A 21,123-nucleotide genomic window follows, 5' to 3' on the forward strand; every position below is an offset into this window, starting at 1 on the left:
CTCACAGGTTAACAGCAGCCCGAGTGACTCTGAGCTCTTCTCTCACACCGGTCCTGAGCTGGAAGGACTGAGACAAGCAAGTCCACCCAACCCTGGTTTCTCTTCCATGGGGTCCCGGGACAAGTCGAAAGATCTAATCAAAAACAGAAAAAACTGGCGCGTTGGGGGACGGGGTAAGGATGTAGAAGAGGCTTCTGCTGACTTCAGGCATCCCCGGTCTCTCCCATCGTAAACCAGAAGAGTCCATTCCCTGCAGACGACCAAGTCGAACGATCCTCGGGCCGATCAAGGTGCCCGCTGAGTCTGGTTGCAGCTCCGGGCCACGATTTCCTCCCATCTCTTGCTCCAGGGCGGCGAACGGGGTCACTAGAGCCCCCTGGCCCGGGCCCCTCAGGGCGCCCGGGACAGTGAAGCTCGCGCTCCTCCTCTCGCATCCCCTCCCCTCCTCTTTCCTCCCTCAGCCAGTCCCTCCCCAAGCCGTGGCGGAGGTGGGGCCGGGCTTGGCTCGGCAGGGCCCGTGCATTCCAGAGAGCCGAGCGAGCTGGAGCAACAAAGGAGCCGGGGAGTCGGTGGGAGAAGTCGGGGGGCTGCGGCGCGCTCGGGCGAAGGTGGCGGCTGGGCCGCGGGCTGGCGCAGAGGGGAAGCCAGGGAGCTAGTACCCCACCGCCGGCCCGCGCCTGGCCTCCATCGCAGGGCCGGGAGGCAGTTTTAATGGTGGAAGAGGGAATGGGGCTGGAGATTGGGGGCCCAGGGGGCTCCCGGGGCTGAAGACAATTTGGATTGGCCGGAGAAAGAGTAGAGAGTTGTGCATCCCGGCGGGGGCCTCAGCCGCCCAACATGGGCCCCGGGGTCCAAAGTTTGCGAAGTTGGGCTCCGAGGCCCCGCCGAGCGCCGAGCGTCCGAGGGGGCCCGGCACGGGACTTGCGGGGCGCACAGGTCGCCTGAGCCACATCCGCGGCCCCAGGGGTTGCGTGTGTGGCCGGGGGGCTCCGGGGAGCGGGCGGGGGCGCCGGGGCTTCTGCTGAGTTGGCGGGTTTGGCCATGGCCGCTGCCCGCCTCGCACGGGGGCCAGAGATCCTGCTCCTGGGGCTGCTGCTGCTGCTGCTGCTGGGGGGCCCGGGCCGGGGGGCGGCCTTGAGCGGGAACGCGACTGGGCCTGGGCCGCGGAGCGCCGGCGGGAGCGCGAGGAGGAGCGCGGCGGTGACCGGCCCTCCGCCGCTGCTGAGCCACTGCGGCCGCGCAGCCCCCTGCGAGCCGCTGCGCTACAACGTGTGCCTGGGCTCGGCGCTGCCGTACGGGGCCACCTCCACGCTGCTGGCCGGGGACTCGGACTCCCAGGAAGAAGCGCACGGCAAGCTCGTGCTCTGGTCCGGTAAGCGCGCGGGAGCCGGAGCCGGGGCTGCGGTGGTGGGATGCGGGACTCTTGGACAGAACAGGCTCGGGCCTGAGCTTTGGCGAGGGCGGGAGCTGCACCCGGGAGAGTTGGAGGAACACAGTCTGGAACTTTGGGTGCCGGCTGTATCCTCGGTGAGGAGGAGGGAGGGCGAGGCAGTGGAGGGAGCCGGTCACAAAAGGCCGGAGCAGGGTGGGTGCGCTAAGGATGCGGGGGAATTGAGGGGCCCATGAGGAAGGGACTCAGAGCCACGGGAAAGGACGTTTTTTAAGAAAGGGAGCTGCTCCACCTAAGTGCTGCTCTGGAAGCGGGGTCCTTGGGGATTCAAGGAGGTGTTTAGATCTTGGAAAAGAAACCAACCGGGAAGTCCAGAGTTGAAGAGGAAAAAAGGAAAAAGATGGGGTAGAAGATTTAGGCATTGAGGGACAGGGTGGGGGGAAAGAACTGAGTGAAATTTGTGACGGAATCGAAACCCCTTGGTGTTGAGTAATTAAAAGTTAACCAGAAATTTCCAGAAATCTTGTTTTGGGAGACAGGAAGTCCAGAGAACGGTGATCTTGTCTTGCTTTTACTGGAGATTTCACTGTTTCCTCATCTGAAAAATGGGGACTCTGAACTTATTCTGAGGTTATGAAGGCATGAGACTATTCTAAGAATTATTTGTGTATTTTTTGGAAGTTTGGATCCTCAGGCTGGTCAGGGCTGCGGAAGGACACTTAAGTCTGGGATGTTGAGAGCCTGTGGAAACTTTCATAGTGGTCTGAAGTCCCAGAGCACTCACCTCAGGGTAGGATTATGGCCTACCTGAAAAACTGCAGAGTGAACCCACACAAATCCTTCCTAAGCAGTGTGGAGTGGATTCTCTCCCCACTTGTCACTCTTCTGGGTTGGGGGCCTAAAGAGGCCTGGGGAAAAGAACTGGTCTTGTCATCCCTTGCTTCTAGTCCATGTGATTCCAAAACTGTCCTTGAAACAGAAAACCAGAAGTCAGGAGCCAACTTGGCAACCTCCTTCTTTCGACAGGCCTTGGGTGCCCTACATCTTCGTTCTGCCCTGGGGGCTGGTGATGATCCTGAAGGAGGGAGCATTATGTAGGCTGCCTGTCATTGTCAACTTGGCCACTAGAGTTCTCAGAGTCATTGCTGGATGTTGGACAAAGCCATGTCATTCCTGGCCTGGTATTCTCTGGCAGATGCCAGAGGAGGAACTTGGGAGATGGTACCCATGATGGAGCTACATCCTTAGTGGGTATCAGGTTCTAAAGTCAGCATGTAGGCAGAAACCATGTGTAATCAACAGTTGCTTTGAAAAATCCATAAATTACCATAACATAAGGTCTATGTGATTTTGCCTATACACTCTTTTTATGATAATATGTTTGTATAAATGTGTAACATATAGGAATGTATAGTATATAAGAAGGGGCATACCTAGAGAATATAATTTTAGTCTTTAAAGTTACGTAAATGCAAAAGAGCAGAAGACTGAAAGAATAAAAAAGGAACATGAAAGAAAGGGAGAAGCAGGTTTCTTTGAGCACTACCTGAAGGAAGGTTTTCATTTAGGAGCCAGTTGTTGGAAAATCAGATCTCTCAGCACTAGGAGCTCCCCCAGTTCTGAGACACTCACACTGAGAGGGTATTGATGCCTCCCCCACCCCCACCTCTCTCTCCTTATTTATTTTGCAGGGCCCCATGGTTGAATTCTCCCTAAGTTAAATACATGTGTGATGCTGCCCTCCTGTAGTTACCATCAAATCAAGGAGGAAGGGTATGGACCTCTTTCCAGTCCATACTCCTGAGAGAAGCTGCTGAGCAGGCAGAAGTGGTTTTGGCAGGAAAGTTTAGGAGTTAGAACCATCTGCTGGCTGTGCAGTTTTGATCCTTACCAGTTGGGCCTCTGGTGAGGCCGGGTCCTGCAGAGGTGCCAGCCCGGAGCCCAGGTCTTTAGTTCACGCTGAAGTTTTCTCTGCTGCCATCATCCCTCAGCTCAGTCACATTCCCATGTGTTTACTGCTTGTTCTTTCTGCTTTGGGTCTTTCTGCTAGATGTTCTGGGCAGTGGGGTCAGAAAGCAGATGGTGGTACAAGCTGGGCCAGTGGTGGGTAGAATAAATCAGAGCCAACTATAAGAATCACAGACAGGCCTTTGTCTGGGAGCCTCTGGTGAGTGATTTGTCCTGTCTTGAGTGAGTGGTCTTGATTTGACCATGACTAAATGGTCGCTGTCACCTGGCTTTTGGAGGTGTTTTTGTGGGTGAAGGATGAAGATGATCTAGGTTGTCTTCATCTGTAAACTTTTGGTGGTAGAGCCTGGTTCTTCACTTTTTTTAAAGCCTCAGAGTTCTAAGGACACAGCTATCCACTCATTCGTTAAATTAGGCATTGGGTGCTTGCTACGTGTCAGCCTGGATCAGGTTCTGGGGCATATAAAGATGAGGAGTACAGACATGATCCCTGCCATCAAAGGGAAAAAGACAAACAGCTTTAGCAGTTCCTGTGAGAGGTATTGTGACAGGGTAGGCTGCTGAAGGAACACAAAGGGCTGTGGGGAGCAAGGGAAGACCCCCAGAGGAACTGACCTTTAGCCTATGACCTGAGAAATAAGTAGGAATTACCTGAGCCAAGGGAAGGTTGGATGGGAATGAACAGGAAGAAGAGACAGCATGCAAAGGTGAGGAGGTGAGAGGGCTCGGGACGTTTAAAAGAGTGTAAGAATTTTAGCAGAGCCGGATCAAAGCACGTGAGGGGTAGAGTTATAAGAGATAAGACCTAGAGAGTTAGAAAGCAGAGGAATTCATACCCCGTATTAAGAAGTTTGGATATTATCCAGGAGATAATAAGGAGCCACTGAAAGCTTTTGAGCAAGGGAGAGGTGTAATCATATTTGCATTTTAGAAAGAGCTCTTTGAGTATTGTGTAACAATGTTGTAACAACAACCATGCTTGTCTAGGGCATGGTTGAAGTAGTCCAGGTGAGATATGATGGTGGTCATGATGGAGGTGGAGGTCCATCATCCAGAGACGATGGGTACAGCTGAAGGAAGTGGACAGATCCCAGAATTTCCGAGTAGAACCAACGGGACTTGCCGATGAGTTGGATGGAAGGCATGAGCCAGCAGGAGGACCTAGGTTTCAGGCTTGAGGGCAAGGTGGTATCGTTCCCTTTCACTAAACTGGGAATGCTGGAGGAGGAGTATGTTTAGGAAGAAAGCATGGCTTCAGTTGGGCCATGTGAATTAGAGATGCTCAGTAGACATCTCTGTGGAGATTACTGGCAGATTTGGAATAGGAGTTGCTGAAGAGAGCAACCACTGTGTGCTTCCTCAGCCTAGAGCCTTTGGAAGTACACCATTGAGCAAGGAAGTTTATAGCTCAGGCTGGACTACTTTCTAGATCTGCAGAGAACTCAGGTCCCTCCTATATCCTTCGACCCTCTGGACTTGGGCATGTTCAGGCACTCCGCATCTTTCCCCATTATAGCTTGAAATGTCTCTTCATAAGCATTCCAAGCTGACCAGACAAACATAATATCCAGGCCATGGTCCACCTTGGGCCAAATCTGGTTGGGTAAATGGGGCAAGAAAGCAGAGACCTGCGGCTGGTGAGGGAAATAAGTCCCTGTCAGCCAGCACGTAGCCTCTTTGACCAGTGTGTGCACAGTGATGTGTGGCCTTGCTACCCAGCCGGGGACAGCCAGCAGAAGAGAGCCAGAGAAGCTGGAAGGAATTTCTCTTTGCCTCTCAGACATCTGGTTGAGCTGATGAGAGGAGGGATGGTGTTGGTGATGGTGGGTTGTTTGCAGGGACAGATCAGAAAGAATTTCCCTAGAGCTATTCCCAAACCTGGCTGACGAGGAGAATCAATTAAGATCTATATATTTGGAAAGTATGAAAATACAGAAAAGCGTCTATAAGCCCGAGTTTTAATTTTTGCTTTAGATTTTTCACTTTTTAATTCATTTTTACTTATTAATTTTTAAAGTTTTTATTTTTAAGTAATCTCTACACCAACGTGGGGCTCGAACCCACAACCCCGAGATCAAGAGTTGCACACTCCTCCGACTGAGCCAGCCAGGCGCGATGAGATTTTTAACTTTTTAATTGTGAAATGTTGCATGTATACAGAAAGTGCATAAAACACAGAGGTACTAAATAACAAATAATTACAAAGTGACACCTGAGTCAAGAACTAGATTATGGCGGGCTGCCAGAAGCTCCCATTTGTCTTTTTCAATCACATCTCCTTCCTTTCTCTTCTAGAAGTAACCACTACCCTAATGTTTTTGATTATCAATTCCTTTTTCCTCTATAGTTTTATCATCTAGTTTTGGAATCCCTAAACAGAATATTTCAGTTTTGAAAGTTTTTTTTTTTAATTTTTTATTTATTTGACACAGAGAGAGAGGGAACACAAGCAGGGGGAGTGGGAGAGGGAGAAGCAGGCTCCCTGCCGAGCAGGGAGCCCGATGCGAAGCCCGATGCGGGGCTCGATGTAGGGCTCGATCCCAGGACCCTGGGACCACGACCTGAGCCAAAGGCAGAAGCCCAACAACTGAGCCACCCAGGCGCCCCCCTTTTTAATGTTTTTGAGCTTTATACAGATCATGATACGTGTTTTCTTTTATGTCTTTTATGTATGGCCTCTTTTGTTATACATTCTTTTGTAAGAATCATCCATGTCATTGCAGCTCTTTTTTTTTCATCGCTGAGCGGTATTCCATTGTAGAACACATATCACAATTTATTAATCCATCTTATTGTTGTTAAACATTTAAGTTGTGTCCAATTTTTGGCCACTGTGAATACCATTTCTGTGAGTATTCTATGTATATCCTGGTGCACCTGGGTCAAGTTTCCTTCGTACCTACTTAGAGGAATGGGATTACCAGACAATAGGGCATGCATAACCTTCAGCTTTAGTGGGTGATACAAAACAGTTCTCCAGAGTGGTTGTGCCAAATTAGGTTCCCCACTAATCCTGTAGAAGAGTCGCCATTGCTCCACATGATTCCTGACCTTGGTGGTGTCAGCCTTTTACATTTTTGCCAATCTGGTGGATATATTGTGGTATGTATTTGTGGTTTTAATTTACGTTTCCTTGATAACTAGTGAGGTTAAGCACCATTTCAAATGATTACTGACCATTTGGATTTCTTCTAGTATGAAATGTCTATTCACATTTTTGGCCCATTTTTCTATAGGGCTGTCATTTTCATAAGATTTGTAAGAGTTCTTTATTTATGCTGGGTATGAGTCCTTTATTGGTTGTATGCATTGAAAGTATTTTCTGTGGCTTGCCTTTTCATTCTCTCTGTGTCTTCTGTTAAACAGAAATTCTGAGCTTTAAGGTAGTCATTTATAAAACATTTATGATTTGTGCTTATTGTCTTATTTTAAAAAGTCCTTTCATGGGGTGCCTGGGTGGCTCAGTCGCTGAAGCATCCTACTCATGGTTTTGGCTCAGGTCATGATCTCAGGATCCTGAAGTTGCCCTGCATGGGGCTCCCTGCTCACCGGGGAGTCTGCTTCCCCCCCCCCGCCCCTCCCCACCCCTGCTCATGCACACACACACTCTGTCTCTCTAAAATAAATAAATAAATCTTTAAAAAGTCCTGTCATAACACAAAGTCATAAACTTATTCTCTTATGTTATCTTCTCAAAACTTTTTAGATTTTCCTTTCAATTTAGACATGTAATTCACTAGTTTCATATATGTCTCAACATCATTTGTTAAAAAGAATACCCTTTCTCCCCCGCTCTGTCATAAATCAAGTGTCCAAATATCTATTTGTTTCTGGGATCTTTACTCTGTTCCATGGCTCTCTTTTGTCTATCCCTTGCCAATATGTACCATCTTAATAATCATATCTTTTTTTTTTAAATTAGCATATCTTTATAGCATGGTTCTTCACCTTCTTTGGGCTATGAACCTCTTTGGCAGTTTGGTAAAACCTATGGGCCCCTTCTCAGTATACTATTTTTAAATTTATAAGGTAAAACACATAGGATTAAAAAGGAGCATATAGGATTACAAAGGAAATGAATTATATTGAAATATAAATATCAAATATATTAAAACAATTTTGTGATCTAACATATATGTGCTTATTTATTAATACACTAAGATGTACTATGTGTTTAATAACCACCATAATGTCAAGGTAGAGACAAACAGTAACAATATTTTGAGGTATCTGAAACAAAAATATCTGATTTGCATTTGTGACAAAAACACAAGTACTGATAACATTACTGTAGTATGTGGCTTACATCCATAATTAAAGGAAAGACTAAATTTCTGTTAGATGTAATTTTTTTCTCATCTAAGTTCATGGGCCCCTAAATTCTCTGTAAGAATCCTTTGTGAGTTCCAAGCCAAGAACCTCCACTGCTCTTTTTTTTTTTAATAAGATTTATTTATTTATTTTAGAGAGAAAGAGAGAGCATGAGTGGGAGGGACAGAGGGAGTCTCAAGCAGACTCTGTGCTGAGTGCAGAGCCCGACGCGGGGCTCAATCTCACCACCATGAGATCACAACCTAAGCCAAAACCAAGAGTTGGATGCCTAACCAACTGCGCCACCCAGGCACCCCATCACTGTTCTTACAGTACTTATAGTATTTATGGTACAGGAGTATCTAATAGAGTCTGGGACACTCTTGACCCTTTTGTGTTTTGATATAAAAATAGTTGGTCGTGGTTTTGATGGGGATTACATTGAGTATACAGACTAATTTGAAAAAAAAAGACATCTTTACAATATTGAGTCTTCCAATCATTTCATTATATATTTCTGTCTATTTAGATCTTTCATTTTCTCAATTTTTAAATTTTTGTGCAGCGTTTCAAGGTCATTTGTTAGATTTAGTCCTAGGTACTTGATTTTTAAAATACAATTATAAATAGTCCCTTTAACATTTCATTATCTGTTTGTTGCTGGCATTTAGAAATACAATTGATTTTGAATCCAGTAAACTAGTTAAATTTATTCTACACACATAGCCATCTCATTTGTGAATAATGAGTTTTGTGTCTCCCTTTTCAAGGTGTGTATTCTTTCATCTGTATTGCCTTAATGCAGTACTTATGACATCCAGTACATTGTTAAATACAAGGGGTAAAAGTAGCAGCATCCCTTATCTCTGACTTAGTTTCTGTATTCTAAAGTTTTTCTATACTCCACCATCACGTATGATGTTTGGTATAGGTTTCCTGTAGTTACATTTTATCAGATTAAGAAAGTGTTGTTTTATTCCTAATTTGCCTATTCTTCTGTTTATCATGGATGCATGTTGGACTCTATCAACTACTTCTACATCTACTGATACGATCATATGATTTTTTTTCTTCTTTAATCTGTTAATGGGGTAAATGGCATTGGTTGAATTTCCTAATGTTAATCCAACCTCAGAACAATGTTTTTCAACTTGACTGATCATCAGAACCACACAAAAAGTCATTTTAAAATGTTTAAAATTTCAGTTGTGGCTGGGTGGCTCAGTCAGTTAGGCATCACCTTTGGCTCAGGTCATGATCTCAGGGTCCTGGGATCAAGCCCTGCATCGGGCTCCTTGCTCAGTGGGGAGCCTGCTTCTCCCTCTCCCTCTGCCCCTCCCCCCATGCATGCTCTCTCTCAAATTTAAAAAAATCTTTCAAAAAAAGTTTAAATCGTGGCAGATATTTAAGAAGTCTGTGAATATAGAGACTAATAGAACACCTGTGTCTTTATTTTTTCTTTTTGTTTCATATTTTAATAAAATGAAAGAAGTAAAACAATACAGATAAAGTTGATGTCCCCTTTCTTCCTGTCTACAATTTTGTTCCCTTCTCTAAGGAGATTCCCCCATCTCAGTAATTTGCATATTTATTTTTTTAGGCTTAATTACTTCTAAAATGTTGGTAGTATGCACACATGGTTCACAATTCAAAAGGAACAAAAGTAAAATCCCTCCACTTCTGCTTCCAGCTACTGATTTCCCCTTCCTAGAGGCAACCATAGTGCTGATTTTTATGTGTCCTTTTAGAGATATCTAACATATATGTAAATGTAGATGTGTCCTTAGTCTTTTTCCTCCTGCACCCAGTAGTAACCTGCTCTTCAGACTGTTCTCATTCAACTGCATCCATTTAACTAGATGCATTGGAGATAGTTCAATTTCAGTGCAAAGAGTTCAACCTTGCATAGTGTCCTATTACATTGATATATGGTATTTTATGTAGCTGGTCTCCTATTGATGGCTATGCATTCATGAAGTTTCTACTCTTTTGCTGTTACAAACGATGCTGCAATGAATAATCTCATGTATTTTGTAAACATGTTAAGTGGGATTGCTACTATAAAATTCTGATAATGCCAAATAGTCTCCACAAGTGTTTACTAATTTCTGTTCTTACTAAAAATATAAGTGTCAGTTTCACCCACATTCTTGTCAATACGACATTTTCAAATGTTTTGATCTTTATCACTCTAAAAGTTAAAAAATTCTATCTCATTGTAGTTTTATTTCACATTTAGTTTATTAAGAGTGAGATTGAGGGGCACCTGGGTGGCTGAGTCAGTTGAGCTTTGGACTGTGGGTCTGACTCTTGGTTTCAGCTCAGGTCATGATCTCAGGGTGGTGGGAGGGAGCCCACCTTGCCCCTCCTCCTGCTTGCACTCTCTCTCTCTAAAATAAATGAATAAAATCTTAAGAAAAAAAAAAAGAATGGGGGGCTCCTGGGTGGCTCAGTTGGTTAAACAGCTGCCTTCCACTCAGGTCATGATCCCGGGATCCTGGGATCAAGCCCCACATCAGGCACCCTGATTGATGGGCAGCCTGATTCTCCCTCTCCACCGCTTGTGCTCTCTCTCAAATATGTAAATAAAATCTTAAAAAAAAGAATGAGATTGAATGTCTCTTTATGTGTTTAAAGGCCATTTGAGTTTGAGCTTTGTCTTTTGCCCATTTTTCTATAGGATTATGAATTTCTTACTGATGTGGAAGAGCTTCATGCACATAAGGAAATTAGCTCCTTACCTGTGATATGTATCCGAAATATATTTTCTCAGTGTGTTGCTTTTCTTATGATTTTGTTTTTTACTCTACTGATTTTATTTTTCTGAAGTCTTTTAAAATCTTTTATAGCTTCTGAGTTTTGTGTCATACTTCAAAAAGCCTTCTCTATTTCAAGATTTTAAAAACCATTTCCCATCTTTTCCTCTGGTACTTTAATTTTTGAAACTCATGTAGTCATTCTGATTCATCTGGAATTTATTTTTATGTAAGAAATGGGGTAAGGATCCAAATTATTTTTCCCTAGACAGTTCTTCAATTGTCTTTTAAGATTTCTTTAATAATCTCTTTTCCTTGGGGAGTTTATTTTTCAGGTACAAAACAGTATTTAAAATGAGGGGGAAAAAGCAACAAAATTCCACATTTTTAGAAGTTGATTACTGCAAATATCACAAAATGCTGAAAAATAACACAATATTTTTATTAATCAACTGCTTGCTGCTCCTCTAGAATACATTTTACTCCAGTGAGATCCCCCCATTTTAAATATATTGTTCAGTAAACATCCAGGAACATTCACTTTTTCTTTGTTGTACAGTTCTATGACTTTAGACAAACACGTATGTAAACAGCCGCTACACTCAAGATAATGACAATCCCATCAGACCCAAATAGTCCCTCGTGCTGCCCTTTTGTAGGCAAATTCTCCTCCTACCCAACTCCTGATAACCACTGCTCTGTTCTCCATCCATACCCACTTGGTCAGAATTTCTCAGAGTGGGTTTCTCCATCTAGAATGATAAGGGTCCCCAGGTGATTCTGATTTGAATCAGGTCTGGGAACAGTTAACCGAGGACATTGCTGCTGCTTCTTTTCTTTTCTTTTTTTTTTAAGATTTTATTTATTTTATTTGCCAGGGAGAGAGAGAGAGAGAGACAGGGAGAGCACAAGTAGGGGAAGCAGCAGGCAGAGGGAAAGGGAGAAGCAGGCTCCCTGCTGAGCAGGGAGCCTGATGCAGGGCTCGATCCCAGGACTCTGTGATCATGACCTGAACCGAAGGCAGATGCCTAACCGACTGAACCACCCAGGTGTCCCAGGACATTGCTTCTTGAAAGGAACTTGCTCTGTGCCCCAGGAAGAGGCTCTGTGGTAGTGGGAGCTGTGAGTGATCAGAGATCTCAGATGAGTAATAACAGCTAATATTTCCTGAGTGCCTACTATCTGACAGGTACCATGCTAAACAGATTCAGTGCGTTATCTAACTCTTCACAACATTTCCACGACGTAAATCTATTATCCCCATTTCACAGATGAGGAACCTGAGGCTAGAGATAAATTTGCCCAAGATCACACAGCTGGGAAACGGTAGAGCCAAGGCTTGGACCCAGGGAGGCTAAATGCAGTTTCCATGCCCCGTGTCCCTCTGCTGTATTGCCTCCCTCCCAAAAAGAGCAGGTACCTGCCCTCACCACCCACAGCCTGGCAGTGTGGCAGTCACCCAATTTGGTCTCGAGTCCTTAGAAGCTTCTCCTAACACAACTTCTTGTGTGGGCAACAGGTGTTCCCCAAGCAGAGATGACTCGGGAGGGGCAAAGGGGAGCAGAATGCTGAGTGCACCCAGCCACTGGGGAGCAGGGTAGAGGCCTGGGTTGGGCCAGGGGTGCTGGGAGATCTCTACCTGTTTCTGCCTTGCTGACAACATGTTTCCTCCCTCTGCACTGGACAGAGCCTCCTCTGTTTCTCTCCATCTGATTTCCTGTTTCCTCCTCTGGCTCTGGAGTACCTGACTCCCCTGACTACCTCTTCTTAAGCTCCCACCTGTTCTCTGTTTCACCTCAGCTTGGTAAGAGGAACAAGGATCCTGGGGTCTGGGTGAGGGGCAACATCTGGTTCTGGTGCACGGGCTCCGCGTGGGGTGGGTCCCACCACCTCCCTTTCCCCTGGAAAGGGAAAGAGACCTGTAGGAGGTTTTAAGAATGCCCTTGAAAAGATAAAAGGCAAGTCAACTTGGGGTTCTCAGCCAGAGGCACTAATACCCCCTAGCAGGGCATTTGGAAATGGAGGCTGCCTTTTAAAAACTTAAATTCAATTACAATATACATACAGAAAAGTGCATGGATCACAGGCTCGCTCTTCATAAGGTGAACACACACACACGCAAGCACTACCAGATCAAGAAATGGAACATTACCAGCCTCCCAGAAGCCCCCCTTCAGGCCTTCCAGTCACCAAGCCTGGAGTAAAGGCGGGAGGAGCGGGGGGCATTTTTTGGTTGTCATAATGACTTAGGGGTTCTGCTGGCAATTAGTGGGAAGAGTCTAGGGAGGCTAAATGTGCTGCACTCTCGTGGACAGTCCCGCAGCACAAAGAATCATCCTGCCCAAATGCCCTGTTGAGAAACACTGTGCCTGAGAGCTCTAGCACCACGGCAGAGAGACTTGCCTTAGGCCTGGGAACAGCTGTGACTGTGGGTCAGCGTGAGGAGGGGTTTCACCGCCATGCATCCACACTGTTGCCTCCCTGCAGGCCTCCGGAACGCCCCCCGCTGCTGGGCAGTGATCCAGCCCCTGCTGTGCGCTGTGTACATGCCCAAATGCGAGAATGACCGGGTGGAGCTGCCCAGCCGCACCCTCTGCCAGGCTACCCGAGGGCCCTGTGCCATCGTGGAGAGGGAGCGCGGCTGGCCCGACTTCCTGCGCTGCACCCCTGACCACTTCCCCGAGGGCTGCCCGGTGAGTGCTTTGAGGGGCAAGCCCCAAGCCTAGGGCAGGGCCCCCACAGGAGGCAGGGGCAAGGGGAGCCCCACAGCCTTCTCTTGTGCAAGACCCCAAAATCTGCTGCCATGGGGGTCAATGAGCCACACACCCAAACCGACACTCACTGGCTGGGCCTGTCTATTAGGGATTATCTGTTTATTTATAAAAGATAACTGTGTTCAACAAATATTTTTTGAGCACCTACTGTACTAGGTATTGGGGGGTTTCGGGCACCTTGGACGACAGGAACTCCTTCTCCAAGAAGTTTATCGTGTATTTAGGGAATCAAGGCACGTAAAACAGCTAGAGATACCAAGACAGGGGGGTGATCTCATTCTGGTGGTAAAGGAGAGCTCATAAGTAATAATAATAATTAACAGCAATGATATTGGTAATAATCCTAGTCGTTACTCTTCACTACCTGCCAAATACCCTATGAGCACTTTACATCTATGGATTCATTTAACCCTTACACCACACCATGAAGTAGCAACTGCTATCTCATAGCTGGGGAAACTGAGGGAACAGAGAGGTCAAAGAATGTGCCCCAGGCTATTGATATCATTTGTCACTGAGCGGCCGGGCTGGGATTCAAAAGCCGGAAGGCTGTCCCCAGCCTGTGCTTTCTGTCTTCGGCACTCCGCCACGCTACCCCCAGGCCTTGTATTCGACCCTGGGCGTCCTGCTCCCTTTTGCACTGCCTTCTCCCCTTCCCTTGTGCCAGAATGAGGTGCAGAACATCAAGTTCAACAGTTCGGGCCAGTGTGAGGCTCCCTTGGTTCGGACCGACAACCCCAAGAGCTGGTATGAGGACGTGGAGGGCTGTGGGATCCAGTGCCAGAACCCGCTGTTCACTGAGGCCGAGCACCAGGACATGCACAGCTACATCGCGGCCTTCGGGGCAGTCACGGGCCTCTGCACGCTCTTCACCCTGGTCAGCGGAGGGCCGGCCTGCGGGTGGAGGGGGGCCCGGGGAGACGTGGGAAGGAAGTGGATTGTCAGTCGGCTGGCTATGGGGGCAGAGGGAAGTGGGGAGGGGATGACCTGGTCGGGTCCCCGGGGGAAGGGTCTGGCTACGAGGGGCCCCGGGGCTCAGACAAGGGCACCTGTGGCGGCAGCATCACCCTGACCTCATAGAACGGCCCTCGCTTCTCCCTTCCAGGCCACATTTGTGGCTGACTGGCGGAACTCGAATCGCTACCCTGCTGTCATTCTCTTCTACGTTAATGCGTGTTTCTTTGTGGGGAGCATTGGCTGGCTGGCCCAGTTCATGGACGGAGCCCGCCGGGAGATCGTCTGCCGTGCAGATGGCACCATGAGGCTTGGGGAGCCCACGTAGGTGTCTTGGGGACCCAGAGGTGAGGGTGAGGGGCAGAAGGCTGAAATGTGTGTTTCCCACAGAAGGGACAGGGTGGGCTTGAAAGTGAGATTTCAGTGGAGGATTCAGCTCTGCTTGTGGTGCCCAAAGATTCCCGCGTGAGGGCTGCGATTGCTTGCATCTGCTCCAAGGGGCATCTTCCACACCCTCTTCGAATCTCACCTGGGTCCTCTCTCCAAGCCCTGACTCCTAGCGAACCTCCAGACCTTAGAAGCCAAGGGTCTGGGGACAGGGTGGAGAGAGCTGATGAAGGGAGTACAGAATGACCTCCCCAAGTGACCCCTCACGTGTCCGCACAGCTCCAATGAGACCCTGTCCTGTGTCATCATCTTTGTCATCGTGTACTACGCCCTGATGGCCGGTGTCGTCTGGTTTGTGGTCCTCACCTATGCCTGGCACACCTCCTTCAAAGCCCTGGGCACCACCTACCAGCCTCTCTCTGGCAAGACCTCCTACTTCCACCTGCTCACGTGGTCACTCCCCTTTGTCCTCACCGTGGCAATCCTTGCCGTGGCCCAGGTATGATGACTGGTAGGGGGCTGGGGACCTAAGCGTAAGGGGGCTGGTGACCCACTCTGTCCCTCCCACCCACCCCTTCCTGCCGCAGGTGGATGGGGACTCCGTGAGCGGCATCTGTTTTGTGGGCTACAAGAACTACCGGTACCGGGCGGGCTTCGTCCTGGCCCCGATTGGCCTGGTGCTCATTGTGGGAGGTTACTTCCTCATCCGAGGTGAGTGAGCGCTGGGCCAGCACCAGCCGGGCAATGAAATGCAGGGAGCACCTGCTCTGTGGAAGTAGGAGTGGGGAGCTGCCGGCTCTCCCAGGGCCTCGGTGCTGAGTGCCAGGTGCCCCCTCGAGGCAGACAGAGTATCACGGCACTTGGTGTGGGGTAGCACCCTTGATGCTGGCCAGAGAAATGCAGCCTCTTTCTCCGGGGCCTTGGGCCAGGGCTCACAGCCTGTTGAACAGATCCTCAGCTGGGGTCCAGCCTCCGTCCAGCCCTGGGCCAGCAGCGCTCACGTGGTGTATAGCCTGCCCTGTCCCCGTGGATCAGCACGGGGCCTCCGGTCGTGTGTGTGCACCCTGAATTTCTGTCTGCTCTCCATCTCTTGGAGCCTGGCTCCTCCTCCGCTTCCTACCCACAACAGTTTCCAAAACATGCACAGATTTGCTGTTCCCTCATTTCCCATCTGAAGCCGCCTCCTCCACAGTAAGCCTCCGTCTCTTCTTAGCTCATTCTTGTTGCATTCTCTTTGTAAACTTCAGCTTCCTCCCCCAGTGCTGTCAGCCTTCTGTTCAGCCCACCTCTTGTTGGCAGTCTCTGGGCCTCTGATTTATGTTTTGTATCTGTGCTGTCCTGTACGGTAGCCACCAGCCACATGTGTTGAAACTCGTCCAGACTGAGATGTGCCCTAAGTATAAAATCTGCGCTGTATTGCACATGCTTAGCACAAAGAAAGCAGACTATCTCATTAATAGTTTGTTATATGGATTCCATGCTGAAATGTCAATTAAATAAACAATGACATATTGTTTATGAAATGTATGGAAATTAGCTTCACTTGCATCTTTTTACTTTTTTAATGTAGCTGCCAGAAGATTTGAGATTATGTATGTGGCTGACGTTATATTTCTGTTGGATAGCACTGTTCTTGCGTCTCTTCTGTGCCTTTTCCATCTGCACAGCTTTGACCTGGCTGCCTTCCTTAGGGGCGGCTGGAGCCAGGACCAAGGCACCTTCTCTCTCTTCGTGTTTGTCTGTTCTGGGCTCTGCCCTGGGCTTGCCAGCGTACAGCACATCTGCCACAAACGGTGCTCCCTTTCTCCAGTGTCTCCAGTTCCCCGAGCTTCAAATCATCGGAGTAATCAGACTGGGGACTCCCTGCCACACCCATCCCTCGTGGGAGAGTGGCCTCGCCCCACTAATGTCTGCAGTCTCTCTTCTGTTCAGGAGTCATGACTCTGTTTTCCATCAAGAGCAACCATCCGGGGCTGCTGAGCGAGAAGGCTGCCAGCAAGATCAATGAGACCATGCTGCGCCTGGGTGAGTGGACCCCAGGCTTTTGGCCAGTCCAACACGGTACCCTCCTGGGGCTGTGGGACCTGCAGGATAAGGTCTGGGAGGATGCAGTGTCAGTGGTGCAAGTTAGCAGCCGGGGGGGCCAGACAAGGCTTTGGGGCGCACGCACGTGTGTGTGTGTGCGCACGCCCGCGTATTACCTGTTGATGGCGGTAGCAGCTCAAAAGAAGGGGACCTTTTTGGACAGAAGAATGCAAGTTTATGCCAAGACTGCTTCCTCACGCCCACTAATCCACAGTTGGCTCAAGTGCCCTTCGGGCCTTATTTTGGAGAATACAGCAAACTGAGACTGGCATGGATTCACCCCAGACTCAGCTATCTTTTAGGCCTGAGTGGGGCAAATACCTTGTCCCCGCTGCTGCTCCCACCCCTGGGATTCGTAATGCTCTGTCCCACCCTGGCCTTCCCCAGGCATTTTTGGCTTCCTGGCCTTTGGCTTCGTGCTCATCACCTTCAGCTGCCATTTCTACGACTTCTTCAACCAGGCTGAGTGGGAGCGCAGCTTCCGGGACTATGTGCTGTGAGTGCGGGGCTGGGGGCTGGGGGGCAGCCGCCCTAGGAGCTGGAGCCAGGACTGAGATGTGCCCTAAGTATAAATTCTTGCCCCTCAGCAAGGGTCTGCCAGGCCCCTGCCTCCGATGGCAGGTGAAACTGCCCATCTTGCTCCGGGCGCCCGAGATGTCATTTGCCCTGTAATTTGCAAACCCAGCAGACAGCTCTCCCACCCCGGCTCAACTCTGCCCTCCTCTCTGCACGAGCCGCCCTCTGGCTGGTGTGTTTGTAACGTTAAAGCCCTCTCGTGTATGGGCTTCTCTGACGACCCTGTGTTGGCCGCTCTAATTCTCATGTACTCTCCCAGAGCTTATTAGAGAGCCCTGCGCAGAAGTAGTTAGTCTCTAGGATAGGTTAACAACCTGTTAATACTTGCTAGCTTTGTCTGTGCCTTTTTGTGTCACCATGAGGATGAATCTGGGAGTAAGGCAGCTCACTCGCTGAAACACTTGCTGATGGCAGGAACAGCAGTTACAGGGCTCATTAAAATGGACACCAGTCCATGTCCTGACTGTCTCCAGCTCTTCCTTAAAGGCTCCAGCTTCCAGTCTTTAAACCACACTGATGCCGGGTCCTCCCCCAGAGATTTGATTTAATTGTCTGGGGTGTGACCCAGACACTAGTAGTTATTAAAAGTAACTCTAATGTCCCAAGTGACTCTAACGAGCACCCAGGGTTGTGAATCATTGTGTGGGGCTTAGCTCTTTTTGGAGTCTTTGGATTGATTGTCTGAGTACCACTCAAGAGACCCAGAAAGCCTCACCTGTCTGCTACCCCACCCTCACCCCCGCCATAGGTGCCAAGCCAATGTGACCATCGGGCTGCCCACCAAGAAGCCCATCCCCGACTGTGAAATCAAGAATCGCCCTAGCCTCCTGGTGGAGAAGATCAACCTGTTTGCTATGTTTGGAACGGGCATTGCCATGAGCACCTGGGTCTGGACCAAGGCCACGCTGCTCATCTGGAGGCGCACCTGGTGCAGGTGGGTCAGCAGCCAGCTGATTCTGACCTTGTGGCCTTACTCTCTCAGGCTTGGTGTCCCTACCAATAGGTGTTGTGGGCTCCCATCGTCTCCCAGCAGTCTTGGGCAGGCTAGTTTTCTAAGGGTCTGCGCTGAGCTGCCTAAGACCGCCTTCTATGTGGCTCACCACTGCCCCCTGGTGACACCTCCTGTCCTCGGGAGGATGTGTCAAGTGCGGAGCCAACCTCTAAGAGTGGAATGATCTGAATGATTTGAGTATTGGGCATACAGGAGCCCTGAATTCTAGGCCCACTTCTTTGCAGAGGTCTCTATTCCTCAGAGTCCTCGAGGGACTTGGGGCCCTCTGGAGGCTGCTTCCCTGGAGGGAATGGCTTCACTGGTCTTTCCAAAGATTTGGTGGGAAGTAGCTGCTCCTCCACTTCCCCTCCCCCACCTCTTCTGCTCTCAGGTTGACTGGGCAGAGTGATGATGAGCCCAAACGCATCAAGAAGAGCAAAATGATTGCCAAGGCCTTCTCCAAGCGGCGTGAGCTGCTGCAGAACCCAGGCCAGGAACTCTCCTTCAGCATGCACACTGTCTCCCACGATGGGCCTGTGGGTGAGCTTCGGGCCCCTTTCCTCCACGGGAGCCACTCAACACCCACAGTCCCTGGACCCCACCCCCCTAGGCTGCTGTGGACACCTGGACTGTCCAGAAGGCTGGGAGGAATAAAGCACCCCAGCCTCCCCTCACACACTCCAGTCTCTCCAGTCCCCCTCCCATCCCTGGCTACTCTGCCCTCTGTTTCTGCCCCTGGGTCGGCTTGCTGGTACCTTGGTTTCCAAAGGACTCATCTCCCTCTCCCTTCTTCTGTCTTCTCCAGTTGCTCTCCCCGGGCTAGAGTAAGTGAGGGTTCTAGGAACTGGACTTCTGGCCTCTAGTGAGGCCCCACTCTTCAGACTGGGACTGGGTAGATCGCTATGATTACCTGGGTGGGCTTTCTGGGCTCAGTGGATAGAGAGGGAGCTGCTGGGAGAAGGTAAATGTGCTGGGTTAGGGAGGAGCCATCATCCAAGGTAGTCATGATTCCTTAGCCTTGCCTTCCATCCTCACAGCGGGTTTGGCCTTTGACCTCAATGAGCCCTCCGCCGACGTGTCCTCTGCCTGGGCCCAGCATGTCACAAAGATGGTGGCTCGGAGAGGAGCCATACTGCCCCAGGATGTGTCTGTCACCCCTGTGGCAACCCCAGGTATGAGGGGTCAGGCCTCTGTAGGAAGGTGGGGAGCATGGGGATGGGGGTTCTTGGGACTGGAGCACCAGCAGCTGCCAGAGGGGAGGAGGAAGGAAAGGCCCTGGAGGGTCTAGAGTGTGGGGCTGAGGCACTAGAGACCTAGAGTTGTGGGTCATAGAGCTCAAAAATAGGGGTCCAAGGAGAGACCAGGTGATGTGGACAGAGCCAGCCTCCCAAGCTTACGTTCTCTCTCCTGCCGTCAGTGCCCCCGGAGGAAAAAGCCAACCTGTGGCTGGTTGAGGCAGAGATCTCCCCAGAGCTGGAGAAGCGCCTGGGCCGGAAGAAGAAGCGGAGGAAGAGGAAGAAGGAGGTGTGCCCCCTGGTGCCACCCCCTGAGCTTCACCACCCTGCCCCAGCCCCTGCAGCCAGCGCTGTTCCTCGCCTGCCTCAGCTGCCCCGGCAGAAGTGCTTGGTGGCCGCAGGTGCCTGGGGAGCTGGGGAATCCTGCCGACAGAGAGCCTGGACCCTGGTCTCCAACCCTTTCTGCCCAGAGCCCGGTCCCCTGCAGGATCCATTTCTGCCCAGTGCCCCAGTTCCCACGGCCTGGGCTCAGGGCTGCCGGCAGGGGCTGGGGCCCATTCACTCCCGCACCAACCTGATGGAGGCAGAGCTAATGGACGCAGATTCAGACTTCTGAGCCTGGAAAGCGGGACCTGGGCTAGGAAAGAGGAGCAAAGACCATTCTGAGGTTCCTCATCCTCCCTGAGAGTGCTTCCCTGGGATCTTGTCTTCCGGAGAACCTGAGGGTGCAGTGCCCTCCTGGGAGGGCTCTTTATGTCTGGCTCATGGCAGCGGGACTGTGGGAAAGGGCCCTGACATCTCCACGGGTAGGCCTCATCCAGGGAAGGGCCCTGGAGCTCGGGGTCCTTGTTTCTGCCCCACCAGCTGGAATCTGGCTGGCAGTATCCATCTGCAGCAGGGTCATGGGATAGGCAGAGCTTGAGGGGGGACAGTAACGGTAGAGGCGGGGCTGACAGTACCCAGAGTGGGCTGTGGTTGCCAATGAGGCAGTCAAAGCCCGGGCCTGGCAGATGAGGGCTGGCTGCCCTTTTCTGGCTCTCTCAGACCAAATGTGTTTATTGGGTCACTAGCCCTTTGTCTAAGTGGGGACAGGGCTCCCTTTTCCTTCTTCCAGATGGTTGTGGAGCTGGAAGTGCCCATTCTCATAGGGGCTATAACCTCTCTTCACAGGCATCCAGTTGGCCCGACCCCAGACCAGTAACCCATCCTGTGCGCTCCTGCAGCCTCCTTCCCCCTTTCCCATTTCAGTTCAACCAGGCCAACCTCCTCCTGTGTCCCGTTTGTTGATTAGGCCCCAGAACTGCTGCAGTAGGAACTCCCCCTCCCCTTTGATGCTGGGCTCCATCTCCAGGTGAGAGATGGGTTCAGCTATGGAGCTTGGCGTGGTGTAGAAACAGTGAGTGACAGGGAGCCTCTGGGCCCCTGAGAGACATGTGTTCTCTCTTTCTCCCATCCATCCAGTGGGGGATGGACCCTCTGACTTGAGGGGCTACCCTGGGAGGCTGCTGGAGCTTCAGCCGGGCAGGAAAGCTACCCTTCAACTGCCACAACTGGGGAGTGAGGAGATTCCCACCTCTCATAACCCCTAACTCTGTCCCCGAGGCCCCAATTTCAAGAACCAGAAAGCAGGAAGCCTTAGGAGCTGGCTGGGTTCCAGATTGGGGAAGGGATGCGGAGAAGGAATACAAGCAGTAAA

General features: G+C 50.0%; 1 protein-coding gene across 2 annotated transcripts; it reads left to right on the plus strand.

The window, feature by feature from the left end:
• Positions 1-482: 482 nt before the first annotated feature.
• SMO (smoothened, frizzled class receptor) lies at positions 483-21,123 on the plus strand. 2 transcript variants are annotated; one of them, XM_027574681.2, is made up of 13 exons: positions 1,261-1,372; positions 12,113-12,229; positions 12,913-13,118; positions 13,867-14,076; positions 14,305-14,477; positions 14,820-15,039; positions 15,128-15,251; positions 16,473-16,565; positions 17,013-17,121; positions 17,950-18,135; positions 18,584-18,732; positions 19,230-19,364; positions 19,610-21,123. In XM_027574681.2, the coding sequence occupies exons 3-13, from the start codon at positions 12,972-12,974 to the stop codon at positions 20,041-20,043; spliced, it is 1,980 nt and encodes a 659-aa protein (XP_027430482.1). In that variant the 5' UTR covers positions 1,261-1,372; positions 12,113-12,229; positions 12,913-12,971; the 3' UTR covers positions 20,044-21,123. The 2 variants fall into 2 exon arrangements, with proteins under 2 accessions (XP_027430481.1, XP_027430482.1); XM_027574680.2 differs by lacking the exon at positions 12,113-12,229 and having other exon boundaries at positions 483-1,372.

The sequence above is a fragment of the Zalophus californianus genome, chromosome 12, assembly GCF_009762305.2.
Source record: "Zalophus californianus isolate mZalCal1 chromosome 12, mZalCal1.pri.v2, whole genome shotgun sequence".
NCBI lineage: Eukaryota > Metazoa > Chordata > Mammalia > Carnivora > Otariidae > Zalophus > Zalophus californianus.

What these genes read in the sequence shown, in the direction of transcription:
- SMO (XM_027574680.2), top strand. Translation starts at nt 1,042, where the DNA reads ATGGCCGCTGCCCGCCTCGCACGGGGGCCAGAGATCCTGCTCCTGGGG. An exon ending in CTCCCACGATGGGCCTGTGG is followed by an intron (nt 18,733 to 19,229) that starts GTGAGCTTCGGG and finishes CCATCCTCACAG; the next exon opens with CGGGTTTGGCCTTTGACCTC. An exon ending in CACCCCTGTGGCAACCCCAG is followed by an intron (nt 19,365 to 19,609) that starts GTATGAGGGGTC and finishes TCCTGCCGTCAG; the next exon opens with TGCCCCCGGAGGAAAAAGCC.